This window comes from Lottia gigantea (genome assembly GCF_000327385.1).
Source record: "Lottia gigantea unplaced genomic scaffold LOTGIsca_6, whole genome shotgun sequence".
NCBI lineage: Eukaryota > Metazoa > Mollusca > Gastropoda > Lottiidae > Lottia > Lottia gigantea.
Genome location: NW_008710049.1, coordinates 1,599,461 through 1,616,966, shown reverse-complemented (window position 1 = coordinate 1,616,966; position 17,506 = coordinate 1,599,461). Strand labels below are relative to the sequence as shown.

General features: G+C 31.3%; 1 protein-coding gene across 1 annotated transcript; it reads left to right on the top strand.

Annotated features, from left to right (window-relative positions):
- The first annotated feature begins 5,256 nt into the window (after positions 1 to 5,256).
- Positions 5,257 to 17,150, top strand: LOTGIDRAFT_210495 (hypothetical protein). The gene is made up of 17 exons (XM_009063835.1): positions 5,257 to 5,322; positions 5,638 to 5,807; positions 7,218 to 7,351; positions 7,619 to 7,728; positions 7,950 to 8,054; positions 8,259 to 8,350; positions 8,677 to 8,797; positions 9,448 to 9,580; positions 9,839 to 9,972; positions 13,014 to 13,171; positions 13,648 to 13,892; positions 14,260 to 14,348; positions 14,535 to 14,721; positions 14,922 to 15,007; positions 15,211 to 15,318; positions 15,662 to 15,781; positions 16,241 to 17,150. Exons 1-17 carry the CDS (start codon positions 5,311 to 5,313, stop codon positions 16,292 to 16,294), a joined length of 2,058 nt encoding a protein of 685 aa, XP_009062083.1. The 5' UTR covers positions 5,257 to 5,310; the 3' UTR covers positions 16,295 to 17,150.
- The last annotated feature ends 356 nt before the right edge of the window (positions 17,151 to 17,506 follow it).

The following is a 17,506-nucleotide window of genomic DNA, read 5'->3' as shown; positions in this document are numbered from 1 at the left end:
ACCTATCTGTTGTTTACCACCTTGAATAATTGATTGTTTACCACTCTCAGCTCTTGTTTCATTAGCCTAGCTGTTGTTTACCACCCTTAATACTTGTTTACCACCCTTAATACTTGTTTACCGCCCTTAATTCTTGTTTACCACTCACAATTCTTGTTGACCACACTCAGCTCTTGTTTCATTAACATAGCTGTTGTTCACCACACCCAGGTCTTGTTTGCCACCCACAATTCTTGTTTGACACCCTAAGCTCTTGTTTGCCACCCTAAGCTCTTGTTCACCTACTTAGTTGTTGTTTACCATCCTCAGCTATTGTTCACCACCCTGGGTTATTTTTACCACCCTAGCTGTTGTTTACCACCCGTAGGTCTAGTTTAACAGTCACAATTCTTGTTTACCAACCTACATTTGTTTACCACTTCCAGCTCTTGTTGACCACCCTCAGCTCTTGTTTACCACCCCAATACTTGTTTACCACTCGCAATTCTTGTTTGCCAACCTCAACTTTTGTTAACCACCTTAAGCTCTTGTTCACCAGCCGATGCTCTTGTTGCTGTTAACCACCCTCGGCTCTTGTTTACCACCCTAGATGTTATTGATTAACCCAGCTCCCGTTTACTACCCAAAAACGTTTACTGCCTTCAGCTCTTGTTTACCACCCTCGGTCTTTGTTCACCACTCGTAGGTCTAGTTTACCACCCGCAGTTCTTGTTTACCACTTCCAGCTCTTGTTCACCACCCTCACATCTTGTATACCACCCCAATATTTGTTTACCACTCACAATTCTTGTGTACCACCGACAATTCTTGTTAACCACCCTAAGGTCTTTTTTACCACCCTCAGCTTTTGTTCCAGCTTTCTTAAACTAATAGGGAATGTCAGGAATTCGCGTTTTTGGGAATCTGATTCTAAAAATCTTCAAAGTGTGGGATCTCCCACGCACTATATAAAAAATCCTTAAATTTGCCGGGAAATGTCAAGAAAAAGCGCTTCCGGGCTTAAAAAAAAACAAATGCAGATCCACGTGAGGTTTGTAGGTGACATGAATATCGAGACTAAATTTCATAGAAGTGATTCAAAAAAGTGGTGGCCAAATAGACTTTACACCGGTTGACTATAAATAGCCATCCTATGGGACAGCGATTATCAATTATAAGTAGATGTTATTTTCGTACATTTTTCTGAAAGGAATTGCAAAAAAGCGTTTCTAATGAACATAAAAAAACATTATAATGCATGTAACGCTATAGCCTTCACAGCTAATAATGTCAGTCTCTAGAGAAATTAAAGTTTTAAAAACGGGTGGCAAATAAAAAATGAGGGTGGCGAATAATTGTTTGCCACCCGGGTGGCGAATATCCTCGGCCTTCTTTTAGTTCTGTACAAGATTTTGTACAGCCCTCTTTGAGTCTTTCATCCTTATCTTTTGTCTCACTTCTCAGATTTACTTTTAACAATGTGACTGAATTTGTAACCAGTAATAACTATCCTGAAATGTCAACAATTGCCGTCTATTCATCATATAGTGTCATCTAACTGAAAGCTTTTGCTACAACAGTTCTAGTACTCAGCTTCATCATAAATTTCTGTTGAAATTGTTAGCTAAGTCTGTTTATAATTGTGATAAATTTTTCATTTTACCTAGACTGAACTGAATTTCATTTTAATTTAATGTAATGTTGAAAGCACTGACATGTATAAAAAATACCCTTTATTCTTAAAGACATCACCTGCTCTTGGTGTAAAGGCATTTGAAATCTAAAATCTATCTTAGATAGAGGTTCTCTTTTCTAATAAGTGATGAACAGTAATCACTTTGTTTCAAAATATTTTCATCTCACCAGAAGCAGAATTTATAAATAATTTTTATCATATTTTAAATGGAATGGATGTTTCTTGTATTTACTGAGGGTTATGAAATTGTTCAATCGAATTTTTCACCGCTGTGTTACAAATTTTGAATAAAATAAACTATTTAGCACACATTCAAGGATAACTGGAGAAAAGTTTTTTCAGAATCCTTTTTTGTTTTATACCAAATATTTTAAAGTTAGACTGCACCTTGATTTACTTACACTAGTATAAAGATCAGATCAATGAGCTATTGGTTTATAACTGATCCTATACAAATAGTCCTAATAACTATCTTTTGTTCAGTATTTATTAAACCATTTTGAACAGTTAGTCAATGGACAATAGAATATATTGTATTGACTCTTACAAATCAAAGTGAGAAGCATTTTGTTTGAAGATCGAATCTAACATATTTACTCTAATAACTGCTCTGATTTGATTTGTGATTGACAGGACTAATATTATTGTATCATGAATTTTATTTTGAATAATTTGTCATCTATGTTTCAATTGAAGAAAATGGTAAAAAAAATAATTCTTTCCTTATGATATGCATTGCTTTTCTTATCTTTCTGTAAAAACATAAAACTCATTCAAGCTATAAAATGGAAATAAAACACAACCTACAGCTCTATAAAGCTTTAACAATCATAAGTTTATAAGATAAAGTAAGGTATTGAAGTAAAAAGCATAATGATATAGATATGATATATATACCAGCTACCAGCATGGTGAAATAGTTCTCTATAGTCTAATGGTACCTATAGTAACTTATACTATTTACTTTTCTAGTTAATAACCAATCATAAATCATCAAAAATCAAAGTTTTACCTTGTTCCGAATATTTTGAATATATTGAAATTTCAGATGATGGATTTATAAAAGGAAATTACCTTAGAATGAGTTGAAGGTATGTATTGAAAATATTTTATAAAGAATATAAAATAAAGACTAAATAGCATAAATGTTTGATAATCTTATTCTTTTTAGACTCTTGTTTACAGTTTTGATTTTTCCAAAGAATCTAGATCTAAAGAAATTTTTTAAAAACTGTGAATTTGGAAAATCAAGAGAGGATTATTATGTTTAGGATAAAAGAATTAATTGTGGGACAGATTGTTTAATTTGAGGTTTCACATGTGAAGTTGGGTCTCAGTATGATTATCTCAATTTATTATCTTCATTCAGTTATTTTGTCTATTTGGGATGAAATATCATTGTTATTGTAGATCTAAAGAATAAGAATGGGTATAGAACAGAAGACGTTAGATTTCGAAGTAGAGATACATGATGCCCAGTTTAATCATCAGGGACGTTATTTTATGAAACTGTCCATCCAAAGTTTACATACTAGAGATTATTCAGCAATACAACTAAAGAAACCATTAACTACTGAATATGTCTTTGATAATGAAGGTTTGACAGATGTCACTCTACAAAATGGCAGTAATGAGTTGGTCACATTTAAAGAACGGAGATTCATTTTCAGATTACCCAAAGGTATCTTAATTTTTTGTTCAGAAAGTCATTTCAATTCGAAAATAAATGATATTCTCATGGTTCAGAAATGAAATATTGCTTAAACCAAGGAAGATTGTTTTCACCAATATCCCTTTACTTGAAGATTATCTCCAACATAGGGCCTACCTGTAAATCTGAGTCAGAAATTCAGAAAAAAAATATGATGTTTTAATTGTTTTAACATTACTTTCAAGCAATTTCATTCTTTGTCTTGGTATTGAATTTATAGACCTAAACTTTTGATATTTTTTTTTATTAACGTTTTATTATTAACTGAATGTTTTGAAATATTACTGATTTACTATCAGTTATTATCTTCAAAGTTATTTATTATAAAAAGTAAATATGTTGATTCAACCTTTTGGTCTTGTAATAAAACCATGAGAGGACTTGAAATATATTAAACTATAGATTTATATTGCCTTTATAACTTTAAAAGGATAGAAAGTTTTTGTATTCCTATTTCATTGAACAGAAGGTATTCACAAATTACAATTTACCAATTCATTGACCTGCAAAGAGTGAAGCATCAAAATTTAAAATTGTAGGAATAGGTCCAAAGTTACGTTAAAGTTGCAAATAGTTTAGCATCATCTTATCAGTGTAATTTGCCAAATTTTGCTACAAAAAATGTTCCTAACATGGAATATTTTATACTTTTTTTCAGGATTTTGTAAGAATGATAAGAACCATGATGTCTATCTGTTACTGGAAGCCTTTACATTACCTGACAATGATGAAGATGTTGGTAAGAAGGTTGGGGAGGGGAAGTTCGCTATCTACCCTAGAACTAATGCTCCAAGGATTAACATGAATGTAGAAGTTAATGAGAATATGTATCATTACACGGAAATTATATCATTACTACGAACATTATCAACTGATAGTGCTACAATGCATTGTGGGAGATTACGCATCACATTTTCATTAAGGGAGATAATTCCGCCTAAAAATCGTAAAACTCCCATACCAGATCCTACACCTCAGCCTTCACCGAGATACGTAGCAGTTACAGATAGATCAGAGAAAAAGAAAATCGAGTTAAGAACACCCAATGAATATCCTACACCTAGATCAGAAAGACGAGCTCCTCCTGCACGACCCATCACACAACATCAACCTCAACCAAGACCCTCCCCGGTGTTAAAAAGAGCCTCACCAATAGAAACATGGGGTGATGATCTTTCTCTTAAGTTACCTAAAACACCCCCACCTCCACCTCCAGATACTAGAAGGGTAAGTCTGATTTATTTTGTTACAGGAAGTAAATTTCTTTCCCAATTTCGTCAGATCTCAGAAATGTTCAAAATTGATTAATTTTACTGCCATTCCAAACAATTTAATTTCTTCTGTGGGCTTTATATACTCAGTATATTAGCTTGACAGTTAATAATTTGGAACTTAAAAGAAGCAATATAGTAGAAGAATATTAAATAAACATCCAATAGACATATTATATCCAATAAGATAGCTATCTACTCTAAAATAAACTAGATAACCTTTTATGATCTTCATTAGGGAGAGTTCCTTAGTGATTAATCCTTAGTTTACAGTTTTATTTCTACATGGTAGACTATCTAGGTTCAAATACAACCTAAGATTATTGAAATTATTAAGGAATATTTGTGGTCAGTGGGTTCTAGTAGTACTAGTGTGTTATGTAAAGTTACCAGTGTTTGACCAAGGGTCAAGAATAGTAAAAATTTGAAGGTAATCAAAATATGTCTGATGTTTTGATACATAACTATATGAAGTAAACAAGTAAATCTATCTGTAATAAGATTATTGAGAGCTATATTTAGATCTTTAGATTATCAGATATCTCTTACCACTTGTTTTAAACAACAGTGTAGTCTATTATACTTAATGATTTTGATACATGTTAAATAAAACTTTAAAGGGATAATATTGTGTTAGGCCTAGGCCTTGTATCATGAGAGTGAAGGTAACAAGTTGCTATTCAACTGACACTGTTTTAATTCTGTGTAAACTAGTTACTAGTGTTAATCTTTATAATGTTGAAATGGAATTCATAATACTTCTAACATAGACCAGTCTATTTATAAAGATACTATGTTGAAGCCTTTGTCAAATGCAATTTACTGGATACTACTATAAAGTACAAAAATATGGTTCATTTTCCATCATAAAGATCATAAAAGCCTTTTGTCAGAGCCAAGGAAAAGTCAGTAAAAGTCAAAAGGCATGAACACAGAATTGATGAGCCTTTTCACACATTCTATTTATTTTGATATTTCAGATGACCGAATCTCCAAGATCTAAAGCTGACCAGTCAACGTTCCGAGCTAATGGTGAAAACTGGCGCCATGTTTCTCAGACTGGTAAAGAACAGATTGATATTATACTACATGGTGCCAGTTCCTTACCCTCAGTCCAGAAAGGGAGACCACCTCATCCATATGCTTCAATGTATGTTGCTTTACTATAATCTTAACTTCCAATATAAGGATGGTAGTGTTGAAACGGTTAGTGAATTTTACGAGCTGGGTTATCGTCGGCAATAACCGTTTGTTACCCGGTTAATTACTAAAGATTGTAAAATGAGTCAAAAACCGCATTTGCGGCAGTAACTCACCGTTAACTAAACTAGAGTAAGTGTAAATGAGTACACAGGATTGTTTTGGTTAGTTCCCCGCGAATTGTCAGTACAAATCGACAGATACCAAACAACCCATTGAAGCAGGCGTTTGCTTCAATGTAAGATTACAAGGGGGCCTGAAAGAGTTCAGACGGACTGGCGCCATTGTCACTCATTGCTACAGTCTATAACAGATCAAAGGATTTTAAACCAGTTGTGGGGGTCAGTGTAATGAGTGTATCTCATTGAAGTCATAGCAAATCAGTGTACTGGTTCCACAAAGGGTATAAAACTATTGTCTCAATGAATCCGTACTCATGAATATTAATAAGCTTGAAGCTGATTGACAGGCAAGAAGAAACAGCCAATTAGAGGAGAGTTATTTAAAAGTAATACGATCTTTATAACTGTTTTATTCTAACTACTCGATTGAAATAATAAAAATAATACCAAGACTTATCAAAACACTAGAACATGCTTTAAAAACAATGTGTTACATTTCTACAAAACAATGAAAAAAATGACAAGATTCAACGAACTGTGGCGCGTGCCGAACGTCTGGTTACAGTGCTACAGACAGTGCTTATTTGTATAACCTAATTATCATAACGGTTGACAAACTAAAACCATCGTGACGCGATTATCCAGAATGTGTAATTAGTTGAACCTATATCAAAAAAAGAGGCTTGATAATCTTGACCACAATTCTTGCAACTCGTTAGTGTTTTGATAATTGATACTGTATCTTGATTTATTAATCTCAATTATTCAATCAATAAAGATGTTTATTTACTAAAAAAAACAGCTTAAAGACTCATACAGTCTGTCAAAATTGCTCCCTTTTTACTTCTTATAAAATTGACGGTTAACCGATTATCTCAAATCAGACGGTTATCCGTGAAATACTACCCAAAATCGGTTAACTGATTAACCGTTTCAACACTAGGATGCCCTGTGATTTTTCTCTTGATTGTCTGATTGTTAATTTAAGTATAGGTTAAGATATTCCTTTGGGATTGTCGAATGCAGTTGCTCATTGTTAGTTATGTTGATCATTTGAAAGAAACAACACAAAAAACAAAACAGGAAGATTAGAAACTGAAGGGGTGAAATAGAAAAGGGGTGGTAAGGGAAGTTGTTATGCATGTCAAAAATGTTTTGACTGTTGAATACTTCTTTATAGTTCCATACTTTTGTAATCTCTACAGAAGAATATTGAATATTGGTTTATTTTGTTCCAGCAAAACTAAGTCTACCTATAATAAAAATGATGCTACTACAATCAAAACCCATTCTACAGCTCGTCCAACAGCTGCACCATCTTGGGAAGAAATGTTGTCAGTAGAAATTGATGAACAGAAATCAAACAGTGAAGGTATTTAACAGGGAATTATTGTTTTGTGTCTTATTTTAATTTATATAGCATAGTCATGAAGTAAACTTTCAAATTGTCAATTTTCAACAACAAGAATGGTGTCTGTCATATTTTTAGATACAAAAACATATCAGGAATATAATGATACTTTCGTCAGATATTTTTTACCACAGTTTTAAACCAAGCTGAAACATAATCCTACTGCCATTTTATCAGCGATATTATCTTCCTTGACACAAATCTGAATATCTGTTGAATATATTTCAGCTTTAGTGATGACTGTGGGGGATTCAGCTAGTAAAAGTCGTTTAGTTAATTATGAATTACCAATTAATCATCTTCAACCCTTTCATCAATACCATCTAGAACTGGTCACTGTAAGTAGTTTTCAGTTACTATGGTTAAATATTTTGAAATGAATTCTGTTTGTTTGCCTCTAAAATTAGCCATTTTTAAACGAATTTATATCGGAATGCATATCACTCATCTCAGTTCTCTATTTGGAATATTCTAGAGAAATTTTTTATAATTGTTAAATTTGTTTGTAAGTGATATTATTCATTGAAATTATGTAAAATTCTATGTTTTTTTCTTCCAGCCACATAAAGAGAAGACTGATGGAGTAAGAATGTATGCTAGTATTATGAGAAAATTAAATAAATTACCATTACATCAATCATCACCTAATTATCTTGGTTTAGAGGTTAGCTAAGTACCTTGTAATGATTAAACAAAATTTCTAAAATGTTCCAGAAGGAGACCTATATGAGCATATATTTCTGTTGAAATCCTAAATGATATATTAAAACTTCTTATTTAGTGTTTTTTCCCTAAGGACTTCATTTGTCTTGATTCCACTGAATGTCCTTGGCAGACATATTTTTTATCACTATTTTATGATATTTAGGCTCATCTACAGTCAGTGAAATACCCAATTATAAACCCAATGGGACCGTTGATAGCAGTAGCTAGAATAGTACCTGATTATTATAATTATAGGTAGATATTATTTTATTTTACTTATTTCATTTAAATATCAAGCTGACAAAGGATCATCTAATGTTGCTGCCACTAATTGAAATATAAAAATTCTCATCAGGGTTGTAAATGAGGTCAATGTTCCAACAGAATATCAACCGAATTCATTCAACAAGAGTGAGCAAGACTCAATTCAATTTTTGATCCAGTATGTTTAGATTTTAGAAAAAAAACTTTACACCTTCATTTTTGTATCCCAAAACATGTTTGGAATCCTCAGTATTCTTAGTGAATGTCTCAGTCCCATTCAATTCCTACTAGTTCTGATATCTTTATTCCTCTTTCAGATCCGATAATCTGCTGCCCCACCCTAGAACAGCTGGTGTTAATATGACTAGTGTCACATTCCCTCAACCTCATCCTTCTTCATTTAAAGTTCCTGAAAAATCTTCACAAGGCTATCCTCAGGTACAGACCTTTCCCTTTCTTTCTTCATATACTCAAATCAGATAATAAATTTACCATACATATATGGAGGTAAATTCTGATTTTTTTTTAATTCCAGAATAATTTGCCTTTTCATTTAGAATTAAAAGAACTAAGAGCTTAATTTGAAATGTAGAATTAATTATTAATCATTCTACAAAATCTGCATAGAAATCTATACTTAATGATGTACAAAACATGAATAGTACTAAAATTCTGTGATTGTTCACAAATATCTAATTTTAATTATTTAACATATCAATATATTTGAACCTCAATCATTTATTGAGATTCATACTTGTGTGACCTTGACTCATTGTCACGGGAAAAAATTACAAATGATGGTTAATTCAAAAATGACTTTGAAGATTATAAATTGTAAAAATGAGGCCTGCATTAAAGAAATATTGTAAAAAATTTTCATGTTAGTGTAAGTGAGGTGATATGTGGAATATGCCTTGATATCACTATTTTGGTGTCTGTGTTATGCCATCTCCAACCCCTATATTTCGTCAACAAGAGGTGCGCATTATATACGGGTAAATGGGTTTTTCCAGATTTTGATGGGATGCACATTATACACGCTTGCGCATTATATTCGGAAATATACGGTAGTTTAATTTATATTATAGATAAGTTTACCTGGTCGTCCTGATGAACAGCCAACCTGGAATCATCCCTATTTATTTTCTGAAGAGAAAGATAAAGCTACATTATTTACTCCTAGTGCAGCTCTAGTAATAGAATATTATGTTGCTAATAAAGGTACAAATATATCTAATATTATACTATTTACTGATATGTGTAACCTACAGTTTTGGTTGTAGCGTTCATATGTAGTTTTTTTGTTGTTGATAAACCCATACAGATTAAATATCAGAATTCAAAATGTTGGTCTTTCTTCAAAGTGGACAATCTTGTTATGTTTGAAGCTAAGGAACTCTTGGATTAGATGTTAAAATCATCTGAATTCGGTTGCATTTTTTTGTGTATGTAAATTTTTTTAATGAATTGACATTGTAGCAATGAATGACCAGTTTTGGAGAATGGAGAGTCCTGTAGGATTTTCATCATTATTATTAGATCATAGTATGTATACACAGTTAATACAAGATGAGGCTAGAATGGGACTACGTATTGAAGGTCTTCCTATACAGGTATGTTGCGTATATTTAACATGCTTATTTCACGATAAAGTGCTTGAGTTTAGAGACCTTAGTAGCTGACAGATACTTGGAACATCTGGGAACATTTCCAAATTATAACAAGAGCTGTCTATTTCTGTTTGAATCGCAATAGCCATCACCCCTGCTTGTCCATTCATGTGTCGTGGGCAATATTTCTAGTAGAGATGACAGAGACTACATGTACACTGTGATGATTTTTAATTTGAATAATATCCCTCGCTGATTGTTGCCTAATGTTTAATGCTTTTGAATTATTATCTGGCCCATTCCATTTGTGTGTCCTACAGTTGACCATGATCTGATTTTTGATATTAATTAGGGTAGTAATATGATAACAGTTGGTAATACAACCCCTACAGTTGGTGTAATAGTAAGACTTATTACTACTGATGTGAGTATATTTATACTATATATTCATCACTTTCAATTTCATTTTCTTCAGCACTCAGTTAAACTGTTTCATTCCCTTCCTTGTTTTCTGTAGTATCAAGAAACGTTTTGAGAAATAGGTCCCTTGCTCTTGCTGTGCATGATATATCAAATTGTTGTTTTGTATGCAATAAAATGTCTAGTGAAGATTTAAAATCAGCAGTATTTCCATTCGTTGTGTGATAGCTTCAGCAAAGAGGTCCTGCTTGGACTGTTGATTTCGCTGTATTGAGCAGTCGTTTCAGAATGGAGCACCACCATATCTATCAGTGATTCTTCCAATATGTCTCTGTTTCAGCAACCCAATACAATGATTTCTTACAAGAACATTGATAACTTACCACTGATAGACCTCAACCCAGCTGATCCTTCTAGAGTTAAATCAGCAGAGAAAGCTGATGTCTTAACTGTCACTCATACCCCGCCCCCTCAATCACAGACTCCGCCCCCAGATAATACAGAGGAAACACCAAGGAGAAGACAAGGACGATGGGTTTTAGAGAAACGATCTAAAAAAGGTCTTAATGTAAGTATAATTTTCTCTAATTATGTTATTGAAATAAAGATTTGAAGAATTGTGTGTTGTTATTTTACCATTCTATACTAATTCAGTCTGATTATCATCTGCTCCAGTCTTAAAATCTAGATCAACTCGTGAGAAAAAGTTCAGGTAATATTGCTTACATTTAGAGCATTAAAAAAATCTTTATATCCAGATTTTCACAAGCCTTCAACCTCAATCCATATCCATATTCTAGTCATTAATGAATAATAACTAAGGACTTATACACTGTGAACATTCCGTCTGTTTTTGTAGAAATTGGTAAACATGTCATTATCATATGCCATGCATAGAGTGTTAGAACTTTTGCAACATTCGCTTGTCTCAAGTCTGGTGACTTTTTATTAGTCGTCCCAGCTATAATTGGGAAAGATTAGTGTCAAGAGGTTAGGAAAAAACCAACAAGTAGACTGGATCCTTGAGAAATTGAATTGGTATCTTAAAAATTTGTTTCTTTTCTATCTTTCCTGTGAATATAATAGGTGAAAGGTTATTATATTTTCTAACGTTATAAACTCTCATCTGAATCATATGAATTTAACTATAATATCAAAGTCACCTAAATGCTCATTTAATAACATTATGTAACTTTTTGATTATACCTTTGTTGGGAAACAATAAGTGTAAGATCTTCTATATATTTAATTATGTTAATGATTCTAATAACATATAATAATAACCCATTTCATATCAATATCGGTTAGTTAGCCAGTTAATAGCAATTATCCAGATATAAACATAAAAATTCACAATACAGAACAGCCTTTTATTTATAGCTACTTCTGTACAAAGTTGTTTTAACTTAACCCCTTTTAGGATATTACCATTAGATATTGACATATACTGAATATAATAGATAGCTAATAGTTAGCCCTATTCTACCCCATATATATACACCTGGTTGCTTAGTAACATAACAACATTCATATATACCTTTTTACTTTGTACATGTCTTCTTATCTTGTCTTGGTCAAAGTTGAACTTTAACTTTTTAAAACTTTGGAAATTATTTTCAAAAGTTATTGAAAGTGTACCTGAGTGAATGTTCAGAGGATTATTGGGATTAAGAATGTAGAGGATTAAGAGAGATTATCCTAGTTTTGTCTAAGTAATGTGTGTGTTATGTTGAACAATAAATAGTGGTATATTCAGTGAATAATAGACAATATGGCTACCAAATACTATAGACCTTATACACAATCGGTATGTTTTTCTTAATTTGAATACATCAATTTCTTTCAAATTGAATTTGAATTGTTAAAAAAGTGGTCTAAGCATTTACTGAAATGATTGGGATTTGGTTGAATAGGATAATGTTCTCTTTGTCAAATGTATTTGTATTCCCTGGAAGATAAAAAATTTAAAATATGATTGAAAGAGAGTCAGGTAATAAAGAAAAGATATTTTCTCTTTAAAGAGAGAGCATAAAAGAGAGAGAGAGAGTGCTAAATAAATCAGAACATACTCCCATATTAAATAACTAGGGTTCATATTCACACAGAATAGGACTGAATTTAAAGAATGTCAGGATCTATAAAGATTGAATTCAAATTTTTGAGAAAACTGTCCTTTATTTTGACCTGTTACAAAAGTATTGTAGTTACACAGTTTTCAATTTGATGAACATTTTCAGCTGGGTATTAGTTGAGAAATATAATGAGAATTCTGTAAGAAACTGAGAAGAATATTAATGGCAATATGAAGATTCATTAGTTTAGAAATCAGTTGTTAGTGACAGGGCAATATTGATTATATTGTTATATATTACACCTTTATATTGATTATAAATGTTGACTAGACCAGTTAATGATTTTGATTTAGTATATTTTCCTCATTACCTGATTTTAGTAGCCCAATAAGCTCCACTTAACTTTATTTGATTCTTTTAAGACAATTTGATCAAATTTTAACCTAAACTAAATTTGTGGATATATAATCAAAATCCTGTTCTCATAAATCACATTTGTATAATATGATATACAATAATACAATATTTTCACTGTTACAATGTATATTACAGATGAAAGATGGAGAGATGCCACCATATGATGCTATGGATTCTATCTTACCAGAATATGAGTATATATATAAAGATGATGGACAGGGACCAGTTATAACATCTACAGAGAAAACTACCAATCTACATGTTGTTCAGACTAATGATCAGTTACCTAGTGTGTTAGTATTTTAATTTCTAATACTATAACAACATATTTTCATTGTTAAAACAGTGCTCAATACATCAATTGTAGAGCGATAAAAGAAATATTAATACAGAATCTAAAAAAACATGTTGTTACTTAGAGTTTCACGCTATGCGATATTCAGACAACTCTTAAGTCTGAAGATCGCATAGCGTGAAATTCTGACTAACATGTTTTTTTAGGTTCTGTTTTAATATTTCTTCTTATTTCTCCTACTAAATATTTCTCTTGTCTAGCTGGTTAGCAGCACAAAATCAGCTAAAAACTTCATATGCTTTCAAGGTTCAGAACAATTTTTTATAAACTAAACATCGTCTGGCTGATTGTGAACATTTCACTTTCAAGGTCTTAAATTTCTCAAATAAGAATCAAAAGAAGTCTTTTATATGAAAATAAAAAAAATTGATTTGAAGTAATATGTTTATATGTAGTGTGGGTTAATAATTTCAGGTCGAGTAAAATTTACCACTACTCTGATCCAGATTATACCAATGTTATAGAAAGACAAGATCAAGAATTAACTAATTATAGATCTCAGTTACGAAGAATGGGAGATGATATTGTAGAGTTACGTACAACATTAGGCAATTATGAAACGGTACAGAGTAATAATCGACGTGATGATACCACCAAGTTATTAATAGATGCTAGAGAAATGGATGGTTTACCTAAAGCAGATATCATGACTAGATATGGTATGTTTTTATAATGGCATACCGGTACTACCTCTTAGAATGAACATCAGATTGAAATTCTCAATGGCCAATTAGAGCATATTCATCAGTGGACTGTGGTACTGTACAGAATCCCTCTATAATCCTATCAATCCATAAAACTATGAGTAATTATGCATAAGACTACAAGTAATTATTGACAAATGCTCAAAAATTTTACTTCAATATTTTTAATGCTCAATTTAGCCTGATGCAGTACAAAATACATTTAAACTGTTAAATAACTTTAGCTAGGTATCATTTCTCTTAAATCTCAAAATAGATATTCCACCATATTATGTATATCAATGAATTCTGGTTTTAATGACTCTCATTGTTGTATTTCTAGCTCAATTAAAACAGAAGTTAGCTTTTACCTATACAGAGTTAAAATCTTATAAAGATAAAGTTCAAAGATTACAAAATGAACTCATTAAGGTAAGTTGATTTAAATATATTTTCTCCAGTAAATTTTGAAGTAACGTTTCTCTGAAAAAAAATGAGTAGAAAGTTTTGATATGAAGGGTTTATAGAGGGAAAAAGTTAGCAAGTGATCTTACAAGTTTGTTCTGTATTACATTAATAAAATTGATCAATTTATAAATTATTTTATTTGTCTTTCAGAAAAATGATCAACAAAAGGATTTCTTAAAATTACATCATGCACATACCGGCCAACAAGAGTTATTACAGAAATTACAATCTAAAGCTCAGCTTATCAAGAAATTAGAAGATACAATCAGAAAACAAGAACGTGTTATAGATAAATTAGAGAGAGCATTAGATAGAAAATATGGTCATGGTAAAACACGTAAGTTATTTATTTATTACTATTAATTCTCACTTTATAAAGAGTGGTTTGAATGATCTTATATGACAAGGCGAAATCATGTTCTTGATCTTGGAGTTATTATCATGATTTAACTCCTCATAAAAATTCAGTTTTCAAAGATCATCAAAAATTACATTGAAAGAAATATTAATAAGAAGGAAATCTGATTGTATTTGCAGCTATACCAAGTAACAATGCTGGTGAAATTAATTCTACATTAAGTGCTGAAAATAGACACCTTCGACAACAAATAGAAGATCTCAAGGTATTTTCATTTCCATTCAGATGTTAACAATTTATATGGTGCTTTGAAATAATATTAACTTCATTGATAACTCTGAATCCTTAGTCCTTGTTCACACTATGTTTCATGATTGGTTACTGATAAATACTCAAGTCATTGTTATTGCAATTTTCAATGGTATAGATGTAATTTAAAATGAACATGGAAATTCTTTTGACTTTCAGGAACAACTGAGACTAGGAGGTAAAAGTAATAATGATGATTTAGAAAAATTAGAATTATATCAGGCATTAGAAAGAGCAGAGGGCAGAATAATGTCTTTAGAACGTCAGGTAAGGGTTGTTTCCCATGGCACACTTTTTGATTTTCTAAACTTAAAATTCTCATTTATTTGTCATACTGCAAGTGTTGGATTTGTACATTAAAACAATTAATTCATGAATTTCTTAATTATGATTCAATAGCACAATCGAAAGCTACAGAAATGTGGAAATTAGCTGTCAATATTTGGAAATTATCTCCCTTTACACTTAAACCTTAGTCACCAAATTTGAAATTTTTAATCTGAGAAGGCAAATAAGATACTGTAGCAACAAAATAAATTTCCCTGGAAATATTGAACTGGACTCTAAGAGTTATAAAACCCTTTATATGATATTGTGTTTATTTTAACAGTTGACAGAGAATGCTAGATATTGGGGTAAAGAGAAAGCTGATCTATCTATTAGAGCTAATGAAATAGAGAGAGGTTTTAGACATGGAGCTGGTATGATATTACATGACTACCCTGTACTTGTAAGTATATAGTATTCTCATAATACACCGTTATTTATTAAATCAAAACATAACATAGAACAGTGGCCTTTTTTTCAAAACTTTAACTTTAGATGAGTGTTCTCTCATCTGATTTAATATTTAGTTTCATTATCTAATTATATCATTAGATATTTTTTAAAATTGTGATATTATCTTAATTAAAGTTTCAAAATAAGGGCTCTGATTTGCTTTGATTATTACGTAAATTATCTTTAAAAAACAAGGTGGCATATTCTGGAAACGATCTTAGAGCTAGGATGTCCTAGGTTCTTATCATCAAACATTGATTCTAGGACATCCTAATGCTAAGATTGTTTCAAAAATATAGGGAAAGGATTTCTAGTTTTAATATTTTAAATCATCCCCAATTTGCTTGTTTATCTTGCAAGTTTGCAATTCACCATATACTATTCTTATCATATATTTTCTACATTATAGGAAGAGATATGTTCTCGACCAATTAGAAAGACATGCTTGGACCCAATACACTGAACATTATACTATCAGATTAGAAATATCAAGTCTCCAGCATTCTAAATCTTAGTACTTCTACCATGTGCTCTGTGATAACCATTATTTATTTTCTATTTGTTAATGTTGTTTTGTTAATGAAAGCTGTCTGTGATAAATGTGAATGCAATGTACAAAACACATACATGAAGCACAAGTACACAGATCATACTGGAATAGGGTAGAAGGGGTATATTTAGTAAGATTATTCACTGCCTATCGTGTGAATTTAGTTGAAATTTTTTGGTTATTAAAATAGAAGTATGGGGAGTGGAATCAGACATTTAAATCTTGCTCCTCCAATGTCATCTTTTTAGCAACAAAATTTCCAAACTTTAGTATAGTCATTTTGATAATGTTAGTCAAACTGTACATATTGTATGTTTTACCTTGCTTGTATTATAAAACAAATAAAGTACCTGTGTAAGTTATATGTCAAGAAGCAGTAAATGCGGACTTCTAAATATATATACAAATATACAAAATACTTTGAAGTGGAATCACAAGTAGCCTACAACAGTGCATTGGGACCATAATTTCACGATTAAAAATAATTATGTTTAGTAAAGTGTTCACTCAGCAACAATATGTATCATTTGGGAGTCATATTTTTTTACACTGCTCCATTTGAAAATGTCACACAGAGGTTAAAAAGTTCAGGATATATATCCACCCTGCTGTGTCATCTGGATTCAAACAATCAGTTCAAAGGTATACAAAACTTGTTACATTCAGAAAGTGTAAGTTATATAATTTGGTGCACAATATATTTATCTAAAGCTATGTATAATAAAATTCCTGTATAAATGTATATATACACAATAAAGTCTCAAAATATATTTTGTTGGTTGTGTCTGTTTGGTTTTCAGTGATAATTTATTTATGGTGTTATTTGACACCTATTGATATGACAAATTAAGATTTCTGATCCAACAAGGAACAATTTTTTCTGTCTGTGGATAGTCATGAATTTTTTTTAATGAAATATGAAATAAAACACAGTGCATAAATATACTTTGATTTGATTTGCAGAGTTGTGATAAATTTTAATTTGGGCTAATCAAATGAAATATTGGATCGCAAAAGGTGTCATTTGACTAACAAATTCTGATGCAATACCTCTTAAATTGGACCTTATACTTTGGCTATCTACATGAAGGATCAGTCAAATCTAAAAACTGATTAATATAAATA

Coding starts and splice junctions, on each gene's coding strand:
- LOTGIDRAFT_210495 (XM_009063835.1), top strand. Junction 5,808..7,217: donor CCTCATCCATATGCTTCAAT/GTATGTTGCTTT, acceptor ATTTTGTTCCAG/CAAAACTAAGTCTACCTATA. Junction 14,722..14,921: donor ATATGGTCATGGTAAAACAC/GTAAGTTATTTA, acceptor TTGTATTTGCAG/CTATACCAAGTAACAATGCT.